Below are 26,267 nucleotides of genomic sequence, written 5' to 3'. Positions count from 1 at the left end.
AGAATATACGGTAATTAAAAGTAATCAAGAGCAGTCCAACTTGTACATAAAACGTTTTCTATTTTTCTGTTTTCTTCTTTCTCAATACTTCCTCCACTTTCTCTCTCTCTTGTAATTCTTTTTTTTTTGTCGTGAGTTTGAATATTCCCCATGAAGCTTGGCATATTTGAAATGAATTGAATTGAATTGAATTGAATTGAATATATGATTATTGGCAAACATGGTGCTTTCGGTCTTTTTTCCGTTGCAGCTACCATATCATACTTAACCAATACATACCGGTGCACAGTTTTTTATTAGTGTCGATGTCGCGACGAGTCTGTTTAATTGTTACAAACTTATACCTTATTTGCATTGACCAAATGCATATTCCGTCATTTCTTCATATTCCACGGAAAATTGTGTAACCAAAGACATACAAAGAAGGTAAAATATTTCTTTATTAGAATTAGATTTTGACTGTTAAGTGTGGCGAGTGCTCACTTGTGTGTGAGTGGATTGACTGTCGATTCTGTGCACTGACTCTGTGCCTGTGGTGTCCGTGTCATTTGGTCCTAAAATCGAATGTCAATGCCGTGAATGCGTGCCGCTGATATGCGTGGTGTGGATGTGGCTAGCCTGGCCCTGGAGCCAGTGATCAGTGAGGGGAGCCCGGGGGGGGGGGGGGGGTAATTGACAAAAAAAGTGGTAGGTATGTGCCGCGGGCGAGACAAAAACCGGGGGCCTTGGAGCGGACTTATTAATGTAAAAAGGAGGGTCGTCGGAACTACAAATGTTTGTGAAAACGGGTCCTTGGAACCACTCTAGCCTAGGCGACACCGCTATTCCAACGCGTGTTGGAAAAGGCGACGCCAGACGGGTACGTTTTGGCCTTGAATTTCCAGCCCATTCCTCTAAATTACGGCCTAAATTTAGGTCTAACTTATTTATTATATACTAATTGACTAATTATGATGTAAAATGGGTACTCACCGGTTCTTTTCTTTCCAAATTTTGTGTTTTCATCGCCTCATCTGGCCAACTCTTGCGGCGGCTGTTGTCGCCATAGGATCCTGTACATGCAAATCCAGGGCGAGTTGTTACATGACGCTCGCGAGTCTCTGGGCTTTATGGCCTTTAATCAAGGCGTTCATTTTGTTATAATTTTATAATGACGCTTTATAAATATCGAAATCAATGTAGACGAGTCTGTGCAGGGGCATAACAGAGATGTTATATTCATTGAAGTGGTTTATAAATCTTATCTCGGGGGTCTATATGGACATTTATCAATTCTTTGTTCTGTGATATATTGTAATATAAATTATGAACGTCTGACAAAAAGATAACCAACCGATCACCTGACCGATCAGCTGACCAGTACGTGAATCACATCGGAGTTGATCAGTCCTCACAGCGTTTGGAACGCTCACCAAGAATTCAAGAAAAAAGACTGAAAATGTAAGTTTAACCTCAATCCATTAACTTTTAAACATTGTAAAAGATCATTTATGATGTTAAGAACTAATTCATACCAAAATTTTTACCATCCAATTTGTATTAAGATGTTGTTTGAAGGTTTGCATGGTGGTATGTACAATCGCTGATGTGGTTTACGGTACACCATGTGAAGTGTTGTAGAAACAGTGGATAGGAGAAGAGAAGAAATGGATAGGCGAGAAAGTGGAGATTTGAGAGTAGAGTATTCTTTCTTGAAAGTAGTCCTGAAAAGGACTGTAAACCAGGAAAGATTGATGAGTTGAGAACAGCTTGAGTAGTAGAGCTAGTGAGGAGATGCTGGCTTGAGTCGGCGAGTAGAGATGATGAGTAGTAGAGAGACTCTTTAGAGACACTCGTCGTTTCGGGCAGGTTGACTGTCCGTCTTCAGGAGTGATCTGTAAATGCGTGTGTTCAGTATTGCAAGGCTGGTCTGTAATACAATCACTTAAGTTACTTTACTGTGTCCATCCTATGTGACTCGCATGATTCGTGATCATCATGTTAGACTACTTGACTCTTTGGCCAGGAGGGGTTTTGAGAATGAAAAATATTTGCCAATGAGAGGTTACAGATAGACTTCCATATGTCCCCTCTCCCCTCCATTAAAAGGGAAGATTTCTCCCGTCCAGCCCCCCCCCCTAAAAAAAAAGACACCAAAAACCTCTCTTAATTTGTGACTTGCCTTCGCCACTTTGTATTTTCGTAGGATTTGATCCTATTGCACCTAATATAAGGCACGTCAGGAGTCAAATCAAGCACACATTGTGAGGGGTATTAGGCACGTGAGACATATGCATTGTTAGGCAGGTGTTCAACGTTCTCGCCAGGTTCACTCTGACGATTGGCGGCGCGACTTTATACCTCGGTCACATTTGTTCTACGGCGGCCGTACGGCGAGTCGAAAACAGCCGTTTTAACATTTTTTGTACCAGCTGAATAAAGGTGGTTTGAATAAAAATGAATAAAACGGCTGTTTTCGACTCGCCGTAGAGCAAATGTGACCGAGGTATTATTTGGAAGCCTCGGAAGTTTTCTTCCGAGGCTTCCAAATAATGGGCATCGGTATTCATGAGACGGGGTCCCCAACTTATATAATTTGCATGGTTTTTGTTTGGTTTATTCGAAACTCACTGAAACTATAACTCTCATAAGACTTCTGTTGATGATGTTTATACTAATAATTTCCAATCGAGATTATTTTATCGCTGTCAATTATTGCTGTGTTCATTTGTATTTTTCGTTACTCACCTATAAAATAATGAATGTGCTGTGCTTCATTATGAGCGTGAGAAATATTTTTAGTCATTCATAATACTCTAATATTACGAATTTGTTGTTCTTAAGTGCGATTTAAAATGTTTTTAAAGTATAGGTTAATTGACAGGAAATAAGATTTCTATTTTTACATAATACATTATGTAGGCCTACAAATACAGCGTGTGTGAAGGAGAGGAAGAGGGGTGGGGTTGTAGGATGGTTGAAGTGAGACAGCGATAGGGGAGGGGTCGTGGCGTGGACAATGACAAGGGGATGTTGAGATCGTGTGTGTGGGATTGGTGAAGAAGTCAATATTCGAAGCGAATATATTTTTATAGACGTGTCTATACTTCTACCGATGATGAAGGCCGAATAATCTTTCTTCACATGTATATTTTGGTGAATTTAAAAAATATTTTCTTCCACCATGAGTGGGATGATCGAGGTACGTGATTCAATAAATTGCATCACAATATCACTATAGGTGTAGTTTGAAAATAACGAACAGTTTATTAAAAATGAATAAAAGAGAAAGATCTTCTTAATTTTATAGCCCCCATCCAGCGTAAACACCATGAAGAGTTTTTGAGGTCACGAAATCAGCTGATTCGCACTCAAACAACAGAATAGCGTCTCATTCACATTCCAACTCATTTCATAAATATCATCCACTCGCAGTATAATTACGCTAACGACGTTGTCAAGATATAACTCCTATATTAAAAGCACAATTCCGATATAAAACATAAAGACATAAGTGAACTTGAAAAATTCATCCAATGATATTCAAATTATACTAGCAACTCATTGTGGGCGTGAAAAAACTATATACATATCCGATATCCTCTAAAACGTTCACACATATCAACTTCAATAATTCGTACTTGAAAGGAATATCTGTGAATGAATTGCCAATTCCACTTTGTTGAATGTGTACTTCTATCAAAATCTATTGAATCACGTACCCCTCCCGACCCAAGGTGGATTTTCCAATCGCCATAAAGATTATGCAGCCACAATCACAGTAGACACATCCATAAATGAATATCAATTTCATTCGCTACGAACAATCCCTCCCCACAAAGTCACAAACATCCCATCATTTTCATCTACATTGCCCACGGCCACCTCCCATTATTCTCCTGTTTTCCTTTACACAAATTAATTTCAAATGATATTTTATTTTAAATCGTAGTTAAGCAATTGTACAACAAATTCATAAAGCATTCACTGTGATGACTAAAAATATTTAATTGGCAGGCAAAGAGTAATAAAGAACAATACAAATGAAAATACACTGTACGTATAACTCACATTAAAAAATGAGTCGTAATGATAAAAAATGTGAATAATATTAATAAAGATTATTAATTATGAAAATTATAACAGATTCAATGAATATATGAAAAAATCAAATTAAATTAGTTTTGGATCCCATCTAATTTCGGAAGACTATTGGATCCCCGGATCAAGGATTTTGATGCCATGTGCGATTTGTATTATGAATGTGACCGTTGCGAGCGCAAGTGCAGTGGCACAGAACTTGGTAGACAATTAATCAACAGTTTCAAAAGATCGATTTAGAGATCAAGACTTTGGAAATAATGGAGTAAAATCGGAATTTAAATGTGAATAAATCATTTTGATGTAAGTAAATGAGTTGGACATTATATCAATCCATTCCATTTGCTTTGTCATTATTAATGTGATCTTTGAATAGTTTTCTCAATTCACTCTACGGCAGTGTCATCAGAATGCATTCAATGAATTCATGTAGATGTAGCTATAAAGGCTGGGGCCTGGGACGAGATGAAATTATATTTCGATCGAATTTTTATAGTAATTTTGACACACTTTATTTTGTGACAACATCAACTGAAATTCGTAATAATCTAAATTACATTGCCCAAGCCAGTAACCCACGATACCCCTCTCCCCTCACTTGTTTTTGAGCGTATTTACAACCATTTTAAAGACGTAAATAATGTGAGCAATGCGATACGCAAATGCAAAGTAAACATCTTCGCGCTTCCCACAAAAGAGATTGGGCCTCGAGTTGAGGTCGTATCGTATATACATGTATAGCGCACTAGTAGTAGTGAGTGAGTCAAAGAAATCCCGGGAAGAAATCGTGGACGAAATAATCGACAAGTTTATTTTAGGATCTGAAAAGCAGATTATTTTTTAAATATATTATTCAGTTTTTGTGTAGATCTAGGCCTGCTTTTCAGTTGTCGGCCACGGTTGTTCAAAAAAATTCATGAAATTCACCTTTGCAAAATGGAATTCAGGTTTATGCTGTGTACATTTTCAGTGACAAAACGGAATTTCTATTTTTAGATCAAGTTGAAACGGAATTACAAATTTTCAGAAACGGAAAACACAATTTTTTGAAACGGAAAATCACTGTCTCTATCCTTGACACTACAAAAACCATCAGATCAGGTTGAATCCATTAGTACACACGTTATAAATTCACATCACATTCGCATAATTGCAATAGTGATGTTTCATAATCAGTGAATTTACGTGTGAAGGAATGTGTATGGGTAATTTAAACCATCAATTTCGAAACTGATAAAACCATGGTTGCTTATCGCTAGAGTACATGTGTGATATTTATCATCAATTGTACTTAACGGTATTTCTAAAAAAGGTCATACAAGTTGTAAATCGACGGTCCAGTTTCTATGGACTCGACCTCATGGTTCATGAGTGTAGCGTACACAAAGCATCACCAGAGGTATCATCCCCCCTAATCTTTACTTATGCATACATCACAGGCTTTCCTCTTATAGGCTACATTAAACATAATGCCTGGACTGATCTCACACTGAGTTTCAGATCCCTGCCTAATAATCTCCTGCGTCCAACTTGCAGGCATCACTGGTCTTTGAACGTGGCATCTCTTGTATCTCATGTATTCAAAATTTCCTGGAAAATCACTACTACAAATCCTACTGGCCGATGTTACTATCAATCTTGTCGAAATTTGATAGATCTAGGACTAGATTTATCACATTTTAATAAGATTGGTGGGGCTTACTTGCCTTCTAGCCCTACTTATAGTAAAGAGTTTAGAAAATTTTTGCCTGTGGGGGAAAAGGGGTATCAGTTAACATTTGCAGTTATGTTATTTTTCACAGGTTATTCTTAGGAAGAGAGAAGAGATAAGATATCATCATGCCTTGTTGGTATTATGAGAAAGAGGATCTGGAGAATACGCCCTCTATCAAGGATGGGATAGATCCTGGCACCGAGGCTCGTTATCGCAGAGAGGGCTCACGCTTTATCATCGAGGCCGGAACTACGCAGAAACTGTATCCTATTTATATTACATACCTTGCAGTTGAAATACACAGTTTATAAATATGTCTTAAATTTCAAATGTGATCACAGATTTCTATGGTACTGGACTTGCTTCAATCTCTACAATTTTATCCTTCAAAGTAATAGCTAATGCTGTAACCAATAATTTGAATGCATTCATGAATTGAAGCAATTGTTGATAACCTATTGATAAGATGGAAAGTTTGCTTATCTGTGCCTTTCCTCATAATTTTCCTTTTAAAATGTTTTAAATATGTACATCAATAATATTATTTTGTATTGTTTATGGGAAAATGAGTATTTGAGCACATATCTTTACATGCATGTTGATAATATTGCAGCAGCTAGGAATTTAGATGCTGAGAATGAGTGTATAATTACAGGTAGTTTTTTCAACAATGGCATAGTTTCCCCAGCTTATTTTCCTTAATTTTGAGATTCAGACGTTATGATACCATGGCTACTGGAGTCGTGTATTTTCATCGTTTCTACATGTTTCATTCATTCAAGGAGTTTCCTCGATATGTAAGTATAGTAATTTATTTGAAGTGGTAAATTAATCGGTTTATTTGTAAAGTGTTCTATTTTTTCTTTCTTTTTCTCTCGCTGTTCATTTTAAATTGTATGTTCTCATCTCCAGATTGAATCAGACAATGAATCTAAGAAAAGCTATATCGTACAATGCATTCTTGCTTACTAGTGTACCTTGTTTTATTTCAGCAGAGATGTTGAGGAGACTGTGCATTTAGCAATGCAGCTCCAAAATTATGGAACCAACTTCCCCTTAGCGTTAGAATGACCCAATCTGTTCCTTCTTTCAAAGCATTATTGAAGATACATCTGATCAAGGGAGCTTTTAAGTAGATCATCATTTTTAGTTAGTATAAGCAGTAGGAGTAACCAAAGCGCAGTAGAGTATATTTATATAGTGGCTGCGCTATACAAATTTATCACATTATTATTATTATTAAAAAATTACCATATATATTGTAGAAAGTGACAGGTGGATGTGTTGTTTGAATTATTGTACTAAAAAATCATTCGAAAATAATGAGTGAATATATACATTTTCACGGAAGTAAGCCAAACGGGTCCAATTATTTAGTGCAGCTATTACAGTGAAACCTGCCCAACGATTGCTTGTCTATAAAGAACACAATTCTGGTTTCCTTTTAAAAAGTATTCTCCATTGACTCATGTATTATAGGAACCTGTTCGTACAGACCACTTTTCTTATGGGGGTTGGTGGTCTTGTGGTTGTGACTCTTGTCTTTCAATCAGTGGGACGTGGCTTCAAATCCAAGCCATCAACATATTTTCTTTCAGCAAGAAATTTACCAATGTTGTGCTGCAGTCGACCCAAGTGAGGTGTAAATGGGAACCCAGCAGGATTAATTCCTTGAATGCACCGAGTGTTGGAAGGCAGCTTGAGCTAAAGCTGGTTTAATAATAATAACAACAATGCGCCTCGGAGTGGATTATTTTGAGATAGATGGCACTCTATAAATGCCTATTATTTTATTTATTTTTCTTGTCTCCCTTGGGTGGTTGTGTAGACCGATTTCACTCCACATATGCATATAATCTAATGCCCTTTACATTATGATATTTCTCTGGCTGTAGCTGACTCCCCGTACAGTCTGTAAAACATTAATAACATTAATAAATCTTACTGGGTACCCATTTAACTCACCTCTTGGAAGAGTGTAGCACAATATTGGTACATTTTGTGCTGAACTAAATTAATGCCTGAAGCAACTTTCAAACCTGCTTCCTTATTGAAAGGGTCATAATACCTCCAAAATATGAGACTTAAAAAAATTGTCAATTATCCATTAGCTATGACTACTGATTTTAATCTATTAAGTTGAGTACTTTTGAAAAAAAATGAGCTGATGTGATATGTAGGGGAAGGCGGGGTAAGTTGAGGATAGGGGCAAGTTGAGCCACCACCCCCAGGCCATTTAATGAATGAGTCGGACATTGTGGTGGTGTCATGCATTGATGACCCATTACATAACCCTTAACCCCACCACATTGTTTTCAACTTTGAAACAAAAAGTACTTTTATTAGAGGGAAAAATACAAATTCCAGCCAAAAAAGTAAAAAATGGTGTGATATAGAAAAGTGCTTTTTACCCACACACGTCTTTAAATATAACAAAGAAATAAGAACAATATTGTTAGTCCAGGTATGGATTCTCATTCTTGTCATAGTCTTTTACATGATGGATGCATAAGAAATGTGTGGATGTGAAAATATCGCATTAAGTTCGGACTGGGGTAATGTGTGCCAGCCAACATGGGGCAAGTTGTGTCATGGTAATTCTTATAGTAATGTATAATAAAAAATAAAAAAAACCTTAAAAGCCATTGATATGGAGGCAGAACTGAGCAAATTTACATGACAGTTCTTTTACTTTTAGAGGATGTTAGCATTTATAGAGAATTAGCAAGTGAAGTCTTTAAATAAAACGTTGACATACCGGTTCTTCCCGCATACATTTTGTACATAGTTTTTGTGGCTCAACTTACCCCAGAAGGTAGCACAACTTACCCCACAGATGGGGCAAGTTGAGCCATTTGACATCGTTTTTTTTTCAAAGGTCACAATGACTTTCAGTGTGGGGGTAGAAAGTTATATATAGGTAAAAAATATTTCCCAAGAATCAAATTTAAAGGCAAGGTACTTAATACTACAATGTTATTATTCATATCAATTCTAACATGCAAAATGCAAAAAGTGTCACAACTTACCCCGCCTTCCCCTACTAATATAACTGTTTTATCTTTGTACAGATCATGGGTGCAGCCTGCCTGTTTCTCGCTGGTAAAGTTGAGGAAACTCCCAAGAAATGCAAGGACATCATCAAGATTGCCAAGAATATCCTTTCTGAGCAACACTTTGCTGCCTTTGGTGATGACCCCAAGGTGAGATTGAATTATACCAATAGACAATCACGAAATACACCAATAAATCAATTGTCTACTTATAGAGATTGGTGCTGTGTTTTGGTTTAATTTTACCAAAGCATGAATTTTCCTATTGCATGATTTCCTACTCAAGTCTCCTACAGGCTAGATGTATAAATCTAGTAAATAATGCTTGATGATCTTCACAATTTTCTTTGTTTTACAGGAGGAGATCATGACACACGAAAGAATCCTTCTTCAGACTATCAAGTTTGACCTTCAGGTGGAACACCCTTACAGCTATCTCTTGAAGTACGCCAAGACATTCAAAGGAGACAAGGATAAGATACAGAAGCTCGTTCAAATGGCCTGGACCTTTGTAAACGACAGGTAAAAATCAAATGAAAGATATTAGATAGTCTACAGTTGCAATGTTGGCATCATTCTGTCTCGAAAGAAAGAGGCTTTTTGTGCTTTGAGGCCAACGCACATATTGCGACTTCTATATGATCTGATTTTGGAACAAATTGCATTTAGTTTATTTCCTGAAAATATGAATTAATATAATTTCTTTATTTGAGGTTAAAACTTACTGTAAGAATACTAATTTCAAAATTATCGATAAAAATGGAGTAAAGGCCAAATTGTATTAAATAGTAGCCGAACATAATCATATGATTTTCATGACATCAATACGACTAGATATTGAATTCTCTTTAGTCTAATAAGGAGGGTACAATAGTCATGTCTATAAATATTAACATAAATTGTAACAGTGTCACAGGTGGAACACCCTGCGGTGGCGTTTAGAGTCTGTTTGTAGTGGAACTGCCACGGCCACCTTAGCCATAGAGTAAGATCCTCAAGAGAGACATGTCCTGTTTACAGAAGGGAAATTGTTTAATTACATAGCATGATGGCATGCTTTGCTACTTCTGTATGTTTTGTTAGTGTTGCAACTATTAGTATTGTGGTAAACGTATTCATTAATATTTTGGATACCCTGCCAACCGCTTGAGGTGCACAGTACACACTCCCCCTATATTTATGGTGTATATCATTTAAATTGTGTTCAAAGTACAGTAGGTACACACTTCATTCTTGTCATAAATTGTACATGTATCAGACGCTCTTGTTGAAAAGTCAGATTTGTGTGGTCCTTTTTTATGATACTGATTCACTCTGCCATGGATATCTTCAGGGGTTACTTCATTGTATCTCTATTGTTGCTTCCTTTAGTCTGTGCACAACACTATGTCTCCAATGGGAACCTCACATCGTAGCAGTGGGATTCCTCTACTTGGCCGGCAGACTGTCCAAGAGTGACCTGATGGACTGGTCAGGGAAGGCTACCAAGAACAGATGGTGGGAGCAACTGACCGAAGACATTTCCCTGGACATCATGGAAGGTCAGTAAATTGACCCCTGGGGCCCGTTACATTAAACTTGTTGTAATAACAAATTTGCAAAAACAGTTAAAAAAGCTACTGAAATCCGCTTCGTCTCCTTTTCCATTGGTCTCATCCCACATGGTCTAATCCTAGTTTGTCAGCAGCCAGTTAGTCTACCCATTTAGTCTAATATCCACTTGGTCTAACACCACTTAGTCTATTTAGTTTGATGGACTATTTATGAACCAAATTTTCATTTAACAAAGTGCAAAATGATTAGTAGACGAAGTGGAAATTTGTCCGATTGGGCCTTGGACTAAATGAGAATATGAGATTAAGAAGGTGTTAGACTAAGTTTAGTGTAGACCAAACAGTGATTAGACCAAATTTAGACCAAATGGGTTTAGCCCATGTGGTATTAGACCATCTGATAATTCCACTAAGTGGGTATTAGACCAAGCGTAGTGTAGACCAAACAGCAATTAGACCAAATGGGCTTAGCCCAAGTGGTTTTAGACTACATGTATCTAAGAAGTAGACCAACTGTTTGTAGACCAAGTGTATATAAACCTGATTGCAAGGCGAGGGTCAGAATTATCTCTATAATAATATGCATACCTTGTAACATACTTTGTTGTGGACATAAAGTTTCACCTTAAAAACTTGTTTAAAATTTTGTTTTGAAGTCATGATTATATTTCCTAATGCTTTATTTCTTATCTGTTTTTATGTAGAAATTTGTCACAAGTTGCTGGACTTGTATGCCGCTGGTCAGCACAAAGGACCTGGTTCTCAGGGTACTCCTACTAAGGCTCCTCCTAAAAGACCTAAACCTGTAAGTACGCCTACTTTCTAAAGGAAAAGTCTTTGAGGGAGATAGATTTCCCGAAGTAGTCTCATATTGCCCGAGTCTTGACGCATTCAATACGGGTCTACTGAGAGGAAATATAATGTTGTGTCTCCGGAAAATTAAAACCAATCAATATTATAATTAGTATTACCTGTAGGCCTACAGCCGTATGATGAATTCAAGCTATTATTTGTAGCAATTTTTATCTCATAGTGGGCCATATTTCTCATGAATTCTGTAATTTGATTGGTCGATTTGTTTGTGAGACAAATCGTATTTACCTATTTTACTTGGTCACAATGATCAAACAGGTAATATGAGCCCGTATTACCTGTTTGTTGTTAAGCTGTTGTTGTTTAAATGTTGTTTTCATTGTTATTCGCATGCCCAGTGCTGATTTCAACCACGTAATATAAGGAGACACTTAAAAAAAGAGATAAAATTGTTACACCCTGCTTGTTCTTACGAAATACAGGAAATATCTACGTTCTGGTTCCATAATCCATTCAGCCTCTTGCTTCATGGAATATAGAACCAGAACGTAGATATTTCCCGTATTACGTGAACAAGCAGGGTGCAACTAATAACATCTGTTTGCCTCTTGGTACTTCCAAAATTGAGGATACTCGTGAACTTAATGAAGTAATCCTGTCTAAGTAATTGTGACGTGAAGTGTATACAGCGCTGGGGCGCACACACTTAACGCGTAAACATCTCTATGAGCGTACTCAAGATTTGCGCTGGGGTTCGATGAAATAGGAATACTATTTACTACATAGGCACCATAGGAAAATGATTAATTCGCTGAGGAGGGGTGTATGAATATTATTGTACCTAATCATTCAGCTAAACCCTGGCTGGGCCATTGTGACATGTTTCGTGTTGAGTTAATCAATCAGACAAAAAAAGTGTTTATATCTTGTCTCTAAAATGTCTCATTCAGGTAATAACTATATAATATTGACTGGCCTTGAGGGGAACATCAAATATGTCGCCCGCAACAGAGTCACATTGGCCGAGACTTTAGACGAGGGCAATATGGTTCTTTTAAGGGCGACATATTTGATGTTTCCCAAAAGAAGAGCCAGTCAATATTATTATTACCTAAGGCTGTACAATGTGTAATTCAAGCTATTATTTGGAACAATTTATATTCCTGTTTGCTTATCACTACTTTTGGCTTCAGCTTATTCACGAACTTAGCGAAGTAACCCTTATAAGCAATTGTGACGTAAATTGTTACCTTGTAGTCGCGGATCATACAAGGCGCGCACATACAGTCAACGCGTAGAAATCTTGCACTTGGGTTGCGTTTGTGTATCTACAATGCGTTGGTTCATAAACTGGTTTCAGCCAGATTTCTCAAATACTGAAATTAACAATCAAAATCGGCTCCTACTGCGCAAGCACACTAGCAAAAATATGGCCAATATTGCCCTCTGTTTTGTACAGGATTCCTATGGGCAAAGCCCGGGGAGAGCAACATGGCAAATGTTTACTTCGTTGGTCTCGGATTGAAAGTAGCGAGCGAAATATGACTTTTGTTTATATCTTAAAATGCCTTGTATAGATAATAATGTTATATTTCCAATGATATACAATTGGTCAGTTTGGAGTCAGTTTCGCTGGTGAGACTGTTGCATCAGTAACTCGAAACCCAGTTTTAAGGTGGCCGAGTGCCATCTGATATCTGATAATGCTTAAATACTCCATTCACAGCTCAGCAGGTGATTAACTTGCATTTGAAATCAATTATAAGTGAGATAAAATCGATTTTACCAGATGTGATAAAGTCTACAGCTTTTTTTTTTTTTTGGAAAGGTATAAATAACATCAGTTTGCACTATTTTAGAATATGCGTATACATGTAAACTGTGTACTTACTCTACCCGCACTTGACACTACAGACTCTCACAGTGCAGACATGGTTGTGCGTGATTGTACAACCATTGCACAACATTAGGTTTCCGTGAATAATAAAGTTTCTCATTTTTGTTTTTCTTTGAGATTGAAATAAAGCTGCTGATATAAAGGAAACTCAGGTCGTCACTGATTACTGTTTTATTCTTTATGAATGAAACATTCTTAAACAGATCCTGTGCTTGAAATTTTGATTAATGATTATCAACCCATGTAGTTACCCCGGTTATGTGTTGTGTATTTGAGTATATATGTGTTTCTTATCTATGACTGATATGATAATATTTTGTTCTTTTATTTTTTATTTCACAGAAACCAGCCCAAGATGGAGGCCACGGAGGTAAGACATACCAGGGATTTTAAGAAAACATTATTTCAAGATTGCAATGATTCTTTGTTGATTGATTTTTTTATATCCTGTAAAGAATTTGTTAACATTCCACATGACATGTATTAAGAGAGTTGTGTAGTACTAAACTCAGGATTTTTCATTCTTGGCAATGATATTAAATTGTTATCAACCTCTTTTGGACATCCAGTCCCAAAGTTTCTCAATTTTTCAACTGCTACAGGCATAGTATATTAAGAGCATTATAACTTGTCATATAAAGTACATAAAAAGAGGCAAGTCTTTTTAGGATAGGGTCTAGATGTACATATTTTACGGTATAGCCCTTGAATATTTAAGTGATGCTAGTTATTGCACAGGTTCGTTATTCCGAAGGTTCTTTAGTCCGAATATGTAATTTGGTTTGTTAGTTTGAACGTTCGTCAGTCCGAAAATAAAATAAGCTTCATTATTCCGAAAAAAAAGTTATTTTAGTGACAAAAACAGTGTTGTAATACAAAAAATCATATGCAATGCAGTAAATAGTCTCAGCAGAGAATATAGTATGTATTGTGGGGGTGAAGCGTGTGTTAGAAGCGGCTTTGATGGAGCATCTTCATTTTGTTTTCATCTGAGCAATTGCTGCCTGAGCAGATGGATTAAGAATGTTGGGGACTGTGTGTTGGTCACCCATGAATAACCTCCAGATAAGGGGGATTTCCTGGGGGAGGGGAACTCATTATTTAACAGATTTTGCTGTTAATAATTGAAAAATAAATAACCCCATCGCCTCAGCGCGCACAAACACACACTGACAAACTAATACAATCATAAAAATTATAGTGTGTTATTTATTAATATGTATGCTCCTAGCCTACTCCTCACCTTTTCTGCATCGTCATCAAGATTAGCCATGCATGACGTAGAAATAATCATTATGGTAAGAGGCCACTAAAAAGCAGGAAAATATCACCCATGTCTGTTGTTGCAGTACTTATCAAACAAATAATCAATAAGATTTTAAGTGTAATATATCCTTCATTAAGCTTCTCAAACAATTGAACAAACAAAACCTGAATATATTTCATATATCTCAGTTCTAGCAGTGTGAGAAGTTAGCCAAATAAATAGCTAGTTAAGAGGAATGAGACTTTGCCTCGCTACTTTGCTGAAATACAGCCCCTGTAATTTCAGAGAACTCTTTCATGAAAAATAGCGTACGGTATTTTCAAAATGTCCATATTGTCTTTATTTTTCGCCCGATTTAGATAAAACTTGAAGCCATCCTATTTTTTTAGAGTTTACTATATTTTTATAAGTCAAACTTTGGAATTACCCTTTAAAAAACTTGTCTTCATTCAAAGAAATCCATATAAGTTTGCTAAAAGTAATTAACCTCTTGGAAGCATAATTGTCAATGTGCTCCATTGTGAATAAGGCTATAGTCAAAACACTGCTCGCCAACTTGTCGTCGACTACTGACCTTGATTGGAATTGGAATCAGCTCTTGCAAAAGGTTTTCTGAAGTTGGCAAAAGGTTGACAGTGTTTGGCTACATGTCCTCTCAAATATTTTTATCAGCGTCAGGTTTTTTGCCGATCAGATTATCAGCAATCGGCGTCCGGTTTTCACTAATGTGTGGCCGTGATGTAAACTATCTGAAAATTCAACACCTGATGTGATATAAAAGGCAAGAGCTTGTCTGATCTGTGTACAAAGTAATCATTTCACCAGCCTTTGCTTGGGAAAAGAAAATAAGCAAACTATAGAAACATATAAATCGTGAATATCCTTTCATTGTGACTAATCAATGTTCTAAAACACCAACTGAATATTAAACTCAACACCTTGTCCGTTCTTATCTGTATCGTTGAGTCAGCAAAATACCAGGATTGGCTTGAAGAGCAAGCTACGTGTGGAGTGGCTCGAAGAAGTAATTGATATTTAATTCATTTTTGAAGGAGTCTATAAAGAGAATGAATTTACTATATCTGCAGAGAGTTTATTCCAGTCAAGTATGGCTGATACAAAGAAAGAGTCGTGGAAGGCCCTTGCTTTGTGATGGATCTGTTTGAATTTTATTGGGTTTTGTCTTGTAGATCTCTCATTCAACCTTCTAAAAACAATTACAACACTTGATGGATTAAAAAAGCTTCGTGACCAATCCTTATCTGATCAAAAAGATTTGCATGATAGAAAGTACTGATGTTTTTTTATGTTAAAAATGTACATCAGGAAGTTTTATTTTGTATGCTCTGGACCAGTGGTCACATAGCTAGAAATATTTGTATCAAAATTATAACAGGATTGATATCTGACGGTCACATCTTGCAGTCTTAAGTTAATGCCAGAGATGTTTCTGAAGCTTGATGTAGACAGGGACATTTGTCTTCTATAATAAGAGCTCTTGTAATATCCTGGGTCAATTAAGCATAAACTTTTACTTTGAGTTTCGGCTGTTCATGTCGTGAATGCCAACTACTGAGAGTGGATCATTTTCTTTGTGTTACTGTAAGTTTGACGTAGGTTTCACATTTTCTTCTGTGTGGCAGATCGTTGGTCTATATTATGTAAGCTTTGCTGAAGTGAACTGCTGCATTCCATAACGAGAGCAGATTTCTGTCTACTCATTTTCAAATTCTTTACGAATTTGATTGATCTGGCGTTCCAACTCTCTCCATTTTCTCCTTCTGGGGCTCCTATCTCCACGTTTATTAAACTTTTATTCGAGTTTCGGCTGTTCATGTCGGAAATGCAAACTACTGAGAGTGGATTGTTTTCATTGCGTTAATGTAAGTTAGACGTGGGTTTCACATTTTCTTCTGTGTGGCAGATCGTTGGTCTATATTATGTAAGATTTGCTGAAGTGAACTGCTGCATTCCATAATGAAAGCAGATTTCTGTCTCCTCATTTTTAAATTCTCTACGAATTCGAATGATCCGACTTTCCAGCTCTCTCCATTTTCTCCTCCTGGGGCGTCTATCTCCTTGCTCTACCCTCTGAAGATTGTTCAGGATCACAAATGTTTGGATTAACAAATCCTTTTTCATTTTCAGACTAATGAATATCAATGGGAATAACGAACCTTTGGAATCACAGGCTGTAACTGAATATTCAATATTTCTGGGAATATGGTAATAGGTAGTAGCCCTTTAGGAAGAAATTCTTTCAGTTTTGATCATGTACTGAAGAAATTGTCCATGAAAAGCACATTGCTCCTAGTTCCCAGTCTGGTCGTTTCCCTTAATTCACATGTTTTGATGTATCATGTATTTTTCATTTTGTAGATCCAAAAGCAAAGATGGTCAAACAAGAACACCCGAGAGAGAAGCAGAGACTACCACCTCCTCCTCCCCCATCAAGTGGATCGGCTCCCCCATCTCATCCTGCTCACGCCGCTGTAAAACATGAAAGGCGCCAAGCATCACCGGCACCACCTCCTCCTCCCCGTGTGCATACCGGTGGATATCCTTCATCTAGTACTCACCACACCCATCAGGGGCCTTCTGCCCCACCACCACAGCAGCAACCTGCTCACCAGCAGGCACCACCTCATCAAGCTCCGCCAATCCAGGCACCACCTCATCAAGCACCTCCACAGCAGGTACCTCCTCCACAGGCACCACATGTCCCTCATCAGGTACCACACCCAGCCCCACATCTACCAACACACCCAGTATCTACACCAGTCCCCCCTCATGGGGCACCGCTGCACCAGCCCCCTCCAACCCAGCACCATCAACCCCCAGTTGGGCATCATCAACCGCCCCAACAAACTGTACCGACTCCTGCACCACAGGTCCCACCACCACCGGCTACAGTGACACACCCAAATCCTTATCAGCAGGTACCAGCCTACACACCCCCGAATCCTCCTGCATCTACATTTGCAGCACCTCAATACAGTAATCCGCACTATTCCACTGGATCTGTACAGCCACCCACTTTTCCGCCAGCCACAAAACCTCAACCAGTGATTCCCCCTCCAGTACCCATTCCAGCCCCTGCTCCAGCTCCTGTTCGAGCTCCACCTCCTGCTCCAGGTCCTCCTCCCGTCTCAAGTTCAGGCCATCAGCCATCTTCTCAGCCACCATATCAGATACCAGGGCAGTTCATGAACCACCCTCCACCTCCAACTTTACCACACACCTACACCAGGCCGCCACCAGTGACTACACCAGCCCAACAGTACCAACAGCCGCCGCCTGCACCATCAGCTGTACCCCAGCAACCACCCATGTACCGGCCACCTCCACCACCTTCAAGGCCACCTGCCCCAGGAATACCCCAAACGACACCTAACATGCCACCACAGTTTCCTCCTCGGCAATTACCTCCAGTTCAGCTGCCTCCAAATCAAGCACCACCCAGCTTACCCAATCAGTATCAACCTCCTACACCTCCTATTCCTACTCCTACCAGTCAATATCGGCCTCACACGCCACCGGTGTCCCATCCACCAGTGCAATCCCAGTACAGCTTCTCAAGATCCCAGTCAGGGGAGACACCCACAGCAACTCCTCCTGCCCCTCCTCCTCCTGGCATAGCACCTCCCAACTACAGACCGCCACCCAGCAGCCAGCCAGCACCCGGTCAGCCCCCTGTTGATGAGTCCATGATGAGTATTGCCCAGGAATATGCTGCCAAGCAACTCCAGAGTATGGGCGTGCCTCCCAATGTGGCCATGCAACCGGTTGCCCGATTCGGTGGGCCACAGTCACAGCAGAGTGCCAGCAATCAACTGCCCGGGACAGTAGGTAAACAGCAGCAGCAGCAGCAAGGAAACTTCAATTCTGGCCTTGCTACTGTCCGTATCACTGGTCGTGAAATGATGGGCAGGAGGCCGTCACATGGTGGTGGCAGTGGCGGCGGCACAGGTGGTGCAGGTAGTTCTTACAGATGAAGTTCTTGAGTTCAACTGAACTTCCATTATCGTTTTAGGTCAAGGTAAAATTTGTAGTTCATTGTATATCATATAATTGCTGTAATATATGAAGCCTCTTTGAGAGAGGGAGGAAAGAACATAAGTCGTATGCAGTGTAACTTCCAGCTAAAAACCCACAATAATAAAGTCAAGGTGAAATCTACTTTAAACTTTAAAATAATCCCAAATGAAAAATTATAACTATGCACTCTACACATCATTTATGTTGAAAATCTTAGCAGTTTGTAAAATAAAGAAAAAGGCTTTTCGAATATTTTATCAGAAGATTTTTCTTAATGTGAGTTTTGAAGTCCCATAACCCCTTTCATTGACTACAGAAAACCTTGTCTTGCAACTTAAATCTAGTGCCGCACACTATGCGACGCGATTGCACAAATATCCGATTACCACAAGTTGCCAATTGCATCTCAGTGCAATCGCATTGCATGCCCAGCGCACATATTTCCACAGCTCTGCAACACGCTGCTTATCCATGGCACCTCTAAAACAGTTTAAGTGTGATTTTAAGTCAAACTCCCCAATAGCGTATCCAGCATCAGCTATGATAAAGAAATGTGTAGGCCTAGACACAAGCATAATACTATTGTCCCCAGACAATTTGGCCTATGTAATGCTTTGTAGGATCTCATGCTGGATACACCCCTGCTCCCAGTTAAGACTCCCATTTACTTTTGGTATATAATGCATCACCGCATTGGTCAGATCATGATTAGAGGATGCACACTATTGTTTTTTTGTTAATGAGGTTACACATTAGATACCAAGCGTGCATTGGTGTTTAATCGCAGCTTAGTCACACTTAACTCAATGTGAAAACCTGTCCTGGGGCCCGTTGCAAAAAGAGTTGCAATCAATCGCAACTCTAAAAATCATGCGTAACTTGATTTTCTACCAATCAACAGCACACATTTCGGACTTGCGATTTATTTTTGACTTGGGTTTAAACGCAACTCTTTCTGCACCGGACCCCTAGTGCATCATATCAGTATCCGCTGAGGTCTTGAGGTCAAAGGTCACTCAATTATGAAGACAGAGATGTTGGCTTATCCCAATTCATTCTGTACATGTTTTATTTGACATGTGTATTGTATTGAAAATAACGGTTTTGGTTGTTACTCATTTAACGTTTCTTTAATAATTCATTACACATTAATTTACCGTTCTTTTTAGACCAAGTTAATGTGGAGGTTATATTATATCATGTACATGTAGAAATTGTATGCTAAATTATGTAGAATGGCAATGATTGCACTGAATGAGAAGGGGGGTGGTCTTGTGCATTTCAGATGTCAAATGAAATAATGAAAATTCAAATGGATGGAGGCCTCTCTTCAAATTGTTTTTAGTCCATCATGTGTGAAGTATGAATATTCAAATTTCACATGCTAAAAGAAGAAGAGCTAGACTTTTTATTTGATAAAATCTATAGTGATTTAGCTCTGATAAAAGATTGATTCTTGGATTTGTTTTTATCTGGAATGCACAGAATAAGAAGGTAATTTCATGAACATACCTACATGCTTTCATAAATGTAAGTAGAGTATGGTCTGGACAAGTTGCATGATCATTGGATAATAGCCAATGTACATGGGATTTGGATATTGCTTGTGTATATTGTCATAAATTGGAAGCGCATAGAGACATTATTCATAATTGTGATATGCGCTATACAAGAACTGTGTATTATTTGTATTATAAATATTTTACCAACCTACCAATGATTATGAACAGTTGGATGTGAATACATAAATCATTCACTTCAGAGACAATCCTGCTGCTTAGATACTAAGGGAAAGCAACAAAATGTACATACTATTCGTTGTTATGATCCCTTATTTTTCACATGCAAATGAAAGTTTTAGAGCATTTTTTTCTATTTTAGATATTCTCAAATCTTTGCAAAACCCCACTTTGATTTGTCTCTTACCTGTATGTAAAATAGCTTGGACCTGCCCGACATGTACTGTATATTAGGGACAGTAATTTTCTGTTTAATACTGGTAAATCAAATCAGAAAATTGTTTTTGGTTGTCTACTTTTCATGTGATATTTCATGGAGTTTACCTTTGCAAACGGAATTCATGCTATTGCTGTGTAAAAAACAGGATCTCCATTTTTAGATCAAGTTTGAAACAGAATTGTAGGTTTTCAGAGACGGAAATGACCATGTTTTGAAATGGAAAATCTCTATCCCTGACTATGGTCTTTGATTGTACTATATGGTTTGCTTACTTTTTATTCATGATTTCTTTTTTTTTCTTGAAAAAGAATGTAAGACCAGTAGCTGAGAAGATTCTTTCAAGTTGCAGGACCATAGCTGCTGACCTCATTGATCGATGGTGGTAGGCCCTAAACCTTACAAACATGGCTACCTGTCTGGTTTGAGCTGGGATCTTCCTGCCAGAATCACACAATTAGTGACATCACTACGAAGAGATCTATTTTTCAGTGTGCAGAGAAGTGCACTGGACACAGTTCTGCATGGTATACAACTTACCACAATGTAAGTGCTTTAAGAATGATATTTTGTGTAGCCTGAAGTATGTGAGACAATGCAATCGGTTTTCCAGTACTTATGTACTGAGGGCAATAACCTTTGTGAAAATATTGGGTGGCAATTTTCTCAATATCAGGATTTTATCTCTCCTTTTAATGATTGTGTAATTCCTTCTCTTTACCTTTACTATAATTTCATCCCATTTCTGTACCCTTTTGTTGGCTGTGTGTCAATCCACTGATAATAGTCTTTCTTTATATACCTCCCAGTACTATTTGTTCTAGCTGTTGCTCTAACTTTATCTTTGTTTCACATTGATGCAACATGATATTTTCCATGACTGATTTAAGATTAGAATGTGCTAAGAAGATAAACAATTTTTATAAGAAATTCATATATACAGACATTGATATTGTTATTTTTTTAATGCAGAGCAATGTGAATTATTTTGCAATATATCTCCTTTTCTGTATGTATTTTTTGGTCAGACTAATTTGAATTAATATTTCAATCTTTACTCGGTCATTTCACCATGAACCTACATGAACCTCATGTTGTGCTAATGCCGAGTGTGTATCCATCATGTAACCACAGAATGTGAAGAGATAATGTGGACTGCACGAATGTTAAGATATGTGATGATCAAGGTAGATTCTCAATATAGGTTTGTCTGCCCAAATATTCAACTTCGGATATAAATTTTTCACCCATTTTTATGAGGGTTGTGCGCTTTAATGGTTTTTCCACAATGTGTTGAAAAAAAAATACTCCTTCAATCAGAGCAATATATGTAAGTATGGAATCTTGTTTCAGAAGTGCAATGTCAAATTTTGATTTCTAGAGCCTTGCCAGTGTAGTGTTTCAAGTTGACCCATATTGATATTTGAAATATTGATGGAGCAGTTTAGACAATATGGGTTTGGAGCTCAGTGGAATTGATCAAGATTGATCAAAAACTGGTTTGCACACCAAATCGACGCAGGTAACCATTTGTTCTGCGCAAAGAAAAGAGAGAGCAACGTATGTTAACATAAATTTGTTTTAGTGGCATACGATATCTTTATATTTAGTGTTTGGAATCTGGTAATGTTGCAATATTCTTCAAGTACTGTCTGACCACAAGGAATGGTGTTCCGTTCAGCTTACGCATGATATCCAGAGCTCTTCAAAACCTCAAGCAAGTCACACACTTCTTGGAATCACAAATGCTGATATGTTGTGAGAGTGTTGGCCTCATTGTGGTGACATTAGCGGAATCCTCATTGGATCTAGTTCCAGTTGGTCATTTTTGTCTTTTCCAGCCATTTGATATTAATTGGTGTTAATTGGATGTTCCTGGAGTTATTCGACTCAGATGAAATGAAAGGCATGTCTTGGTTTTACAGAGTCAGAGTCAATAAAGGCTATTTTCTGCTCCTCATGCATGCCAGTATTGTCACCAAGAGGGAAACGACATACATTTGATACATTTTCTGAGCAATAGCCTATAACTCTACTTATTAAACCACATTGCACTTGTTTGAATTCTAATAAGGCAGATTCTTGAAGTATTTGTCAACATGTGTCCAGGAAGAAACACCCTCTTTGGAATGAAATTTGAATAGATTTCCTGTTCAGAGGAAACTTCATCACATTCAGGTATTCAGAAATGTTATCCCTTAAAGTGAGGGGAAGTTACTATGTTTAACCCTACATAGTCCAGGCTATTTTGAAATTACAAAGACGGGAAGGGGAGCTTTTAGCCCCCCCCCCCCCCCCCCCCCGATCTCAGTTGTTGATCTGGACACTATCTCTAGGGTTCTCATCAAATTTTTTCTGATTAATTTCACATGTTCTCTTGAATTTGAATTCCCAAGTGAAGGTGGGATGTGTCCTTGGTGACTTGTCAATCAAAGCACTGCATCACAGATACAAACTATAATGAGTGCATGATGATTGTATCACCTCCGGAATAGAATTTGAATTCGTGATTGTGATTAGCGTTCGTGATTCTAATCATGTTCTAGTTTTGTTTCACACGTGCTAAAAATTCATCATTAGCCTATTTTTCACTGGAGTCATCAAAGGGCGGGTTGTGGCCTAGTCTTCACAGATTTATCTCAAAAAATGTTGTTGGGGGCTTAAAAAAAGACCCCCCCCTCCCTCGGGCTAAATAGGGTTAAGGTATGCATGTATCTGCTTACCATTTATATTTGGAGAAGGGCCTCCACTCTATGATTCAATTTGCTTATGATCTTGTGCCATCTAAAAATATTTAATGTGAACTTGTGGGTCTTTCATATCTTTGCAATGATCATACAATGCATAATTTGCAGACCATCATAGAAGTATTTCCTTTTTGCCTGTAGTTCCTTTGATCATGTCAGAGAAGTTTCTCAGCCAGGTCCTGAAGCTTGACATGAAGTGATGCTAGGCTGTTCATTCATCCATTTTCCGGTCTGTGGGTAGGGCAGTGATTGGTAGATTTTTCTAACAGTGACCCTTTGGCTAAAGAAATGGTTTCCTATATCCACTGTGGAAGAACTTTGGGAAATTTTGTTGGGTGCTGTCTGTCAGATTTGACATTGCATGATTTGGTAGATTGTTCCAACGCTCCATGACCCTTTGTCTAAAGAAGTGGTTTCCTCCATCCAGTCTGAAACAAGTTTGAGCAATTTTATTGGGTGTTGTCTGTGAGAGTTGTCATTGGTTCTTGATGACCATTTGGCTGAAGAAATGGTTTCTTGTTTCCATGGAAAGATTTTTTTGAAATTTTATTGGGTGTCGTCTCTGAAATTTGACATTTTGCTTCACTACTAGGGTTCATGCATTGTATTGCAATGATTGATGGGGTATTATAAACCAATGTGGGATATGAAGTGTACTCCCTCAGGACAAGCCTGTGTTGAGGTCCTAACTTATTAGATCTATCTTTCATTGTCGGTGCCTCGCCTGATCTCTCAGAGTTCATGGTTTTGTGATGGATACAGTATGCAAGCAAACATTTGGTTCTTGTATGATGGTGAATGAATAAATTAATAAATAAAAATAAATTCTTTTTCCTGTTGGTTTCTATTTTGATCAAAATGCAGTGTTCACTGAAATTCATAGAAACGCGATCGCATCATGTACAGAAAGGGTATATTTATTTTTGAAATTATATATTCCATTTGCTCTTTTGAAAAGTTAAACTCCCCCCCCCAAAAAAAAAAAAATTAGAAACAATACTAAAAAATATTAATTTGAAAATTAGAACATTATAGGGTCAGTCATAGATAGATAATGTTGAAAGAATGTGAAATGATTGAAAATGGGCAGATACAGGGAGCATTTCATGACAAGTTTTTGTTAGTGATTATCACTAATTTGCTCTAAGCCAATCAGATGCAAGGATTTGTTGGTGAAAATCACTGACAAAAATCTTCATGAAAGCTTCCCTGGATGGATAGTACAGGGAGGTATGGGAAGAGAGCACAATCAATGGATTAACTGCTATTCATTTAGAAGGGAGAAGGGGGGATGGGAGGGGAAATGGTTGTAAGGAAGGGAGCAGATTAAAGGAAATGAGGTGGTTTTGTTCAAGGGTGAATGAAAAAGACAAAGGAGATTAATTCTTATGGCAAGGAAGAGGGAAAGGGTGTAGTTGGGAAAATTAATTGTTGCCCCTAGCAACATAATCACTTGGAAAGTTGATACATTGTCTTGCATACTATTTGGCTTCACAAAATATCATTAATAAAGCACTCTCATTGTGGCAAATTGTATACCATACACAACAGTATCCAGTGCCCTTCTCTATACACTGAAAAATATGTCTCTCAGTAGTGATGTCACATATTGTGTGATTTTGTCAAGAAGAACCCAGCTCAGACTAGGCTGCTGGTCATTTTGTGAGGGTTGGGGTTTGCCCCATTGAATCAAGAGGTCATGGTATGGTATCTTGTATACTTGAATTAATCTTCTTGGCTGCTGGTCATTTTTTTTGGGGGGGGGGGTCACTTTTCTTTGATAATCCATGAAAAATTCTGCTTATATGTGTACATTAAGTATCCGTATTCTGTGAAACATGGTATGACCCCCTATTTTTTTTTTAATCCCCTGACCAAAGCTAAAATGAAAAGTTGATCTGAATACAAAAGTATTAAAAGCAATTATTTTGAACTCTGATTTTCGTTGTGTATTACTTTCCTTTGCCTCTATTCCAAAGCTATAATTAAAAAGAACACAAGTCAACAAATACCTTCCTTTTCATTTTATTGTGCTTCGAACGAAATTTTATTCAAAGTAAACATTCTGATGCAAAGGAATGGAAGTGCATGAAAGACATAACCAAAAACAAAACCCTTTGATACCATATCAATAAATAGATTTTACACTGTCAATGCTGAAAGCACATTCGATGGAATGATAAACAAAACAATATTCTACAGGCTTATTTCATAATGCAGATGAAAATATTAGAATGTCTCTACTGAAAGGGTTGTTGAAGGTGCAGGTGCAAAAAACCATCTTCATTACATGTCACATGTGAAAATTCAGACATTCTATTTTTTTTTAATGTGCATTAGTACTGTGTTAACGTAATATAATCTTTTCAGACTGGCATGTTACTGACTAAAGTCCATATTGTGGACTCTCATTTAAATGTCTTGATGTGTGGTTAAATTTCAATTAAATACAGCTCTGTCTGCTTTGAAATGTCAGACTTCATTTGGAATGATTTTTCTTTGCTGTTTTGTATGAGAAAAGGGTAATTATGTGAATTGTAAACAATTTGTATTTTACATCCTCCACATCTTAACTGTTTCAAGGCATACACATTCATATAATCTAGTAAAAATTTAGAATAGTAGCATATTATATACTATTTGAGGGATTTACCAAAACTTATTTTCAAGCTTAGACCAGATTACAGACAGAATATGAAATATATATTTCAAATGCATTTCTTAAGGCCCTCATTCCACAGACCAAAAATTGGCAAGGTCTAACTGCAGCCTCCAAGATCATTGAAGTTTGTCATCTCTGTGGAATGGCTCAGAAAGACCCCTCAAAGAAATTTAAAATGGACTTTGCCTGGTCTTTCAATGATCTTTCAATTATCAGGGGTGTGAGAGTTCAGATTTTTTTTGTTTTGATTTTCAGCTTAATTTCAGCTTATTTTTGGCCTTCCTCTGTACAAAAAGTATGGGAGCTCTTTCTGTTTCAGACTTTTTCAACACTCTTCAGCTTTTTTCAGATCTTTTAATTTGTGACCACTCACACCCCTGAATTATGATCTCTCATGAGTCTTACAGTGATCTCCGCAAAAATCTTGAGTGTCAAAGATCATGGAAAGACTAATAAGAACTTTGAAATTTCATTGGAAGGCCACTGA

At 37.8% G+C, this 26,267-nt stretch overlaps 1 protein-coding gene across 1 annotated transcript; it reads left to right on the top strand.

The window, feature by feature from the left end:
* The first annotated feature begins 250 nt into the window (after window positions 1-250).
* On the top strand, window positions 251-25,057 carry LOC129264531 (cyclin-K-like). The gene is made up of 9 exons (XM_054902412.2): window positions 251-426; window positions 5,883-6,056; window positions 6,510-6,591; window positions 8,866-8,997; window positions 9,206-9,369; window positions 10,219-10,388; window positions 11,105-11,205; window positions 13,453-13,480; window positions 16,757-25,057. The coding sequence occupies exons 2-9, from the start codon at window positions 5,920-5,922 to the stop codon at window positions 18,370-18,372; spliced, it is 2,430 nt and encodes an 809-aa protein (XP_054758387.2). The 5' UTR covers window positions 251-426; window positions 5,883-5,919; the 3' UTR covers window positions 18,373-25,057.
* Window positions 25,058-26,267: the final 1,210 nt, after the last annotated feature.

This window comes from Lytechinus pictus, chromosome 7, assembly GCF_037042905.1.
Source record: "Lytechinus pictus isolate F3 Inbred chromosome 7, Lp3.0, whole genome shotgun sequence".
Taxonomy (NCBI): Eukaryota; Metazoa; Echinodermata; class Echinoidea; order Temnopleuroida; family Toxopneustidae; genus Lytechinus; species Lytechinus pictus.
This window is presented reverse-complemented; position numbering and strand designations above follow the sequence as displayed.

Bases quoted from the DNA above. Each gene is read 5' to 3' on its own strand.
- LOC129264531 (XM_054902412.2), top strand. From the start codon at position 5,920: ATGCCTTGTTGGTATTATGAGAAAGAGGATCTGGAGAATACGCCCTCT. The intron at 6,057-6,509 runs GTATCCTATTTA...TTTGAGATTCAG, and splicing joins GCCGGAACTACGCAGAAACT to ACGTTATGATACCATGGCTA. The intron at 11,206-13,452 runs GTAAGTACGCCT...TTTATTTCACAG, and splicing joins CTCCTAAAAGACCTAAACCT to AAACCAGCCCAAGATGGAGG.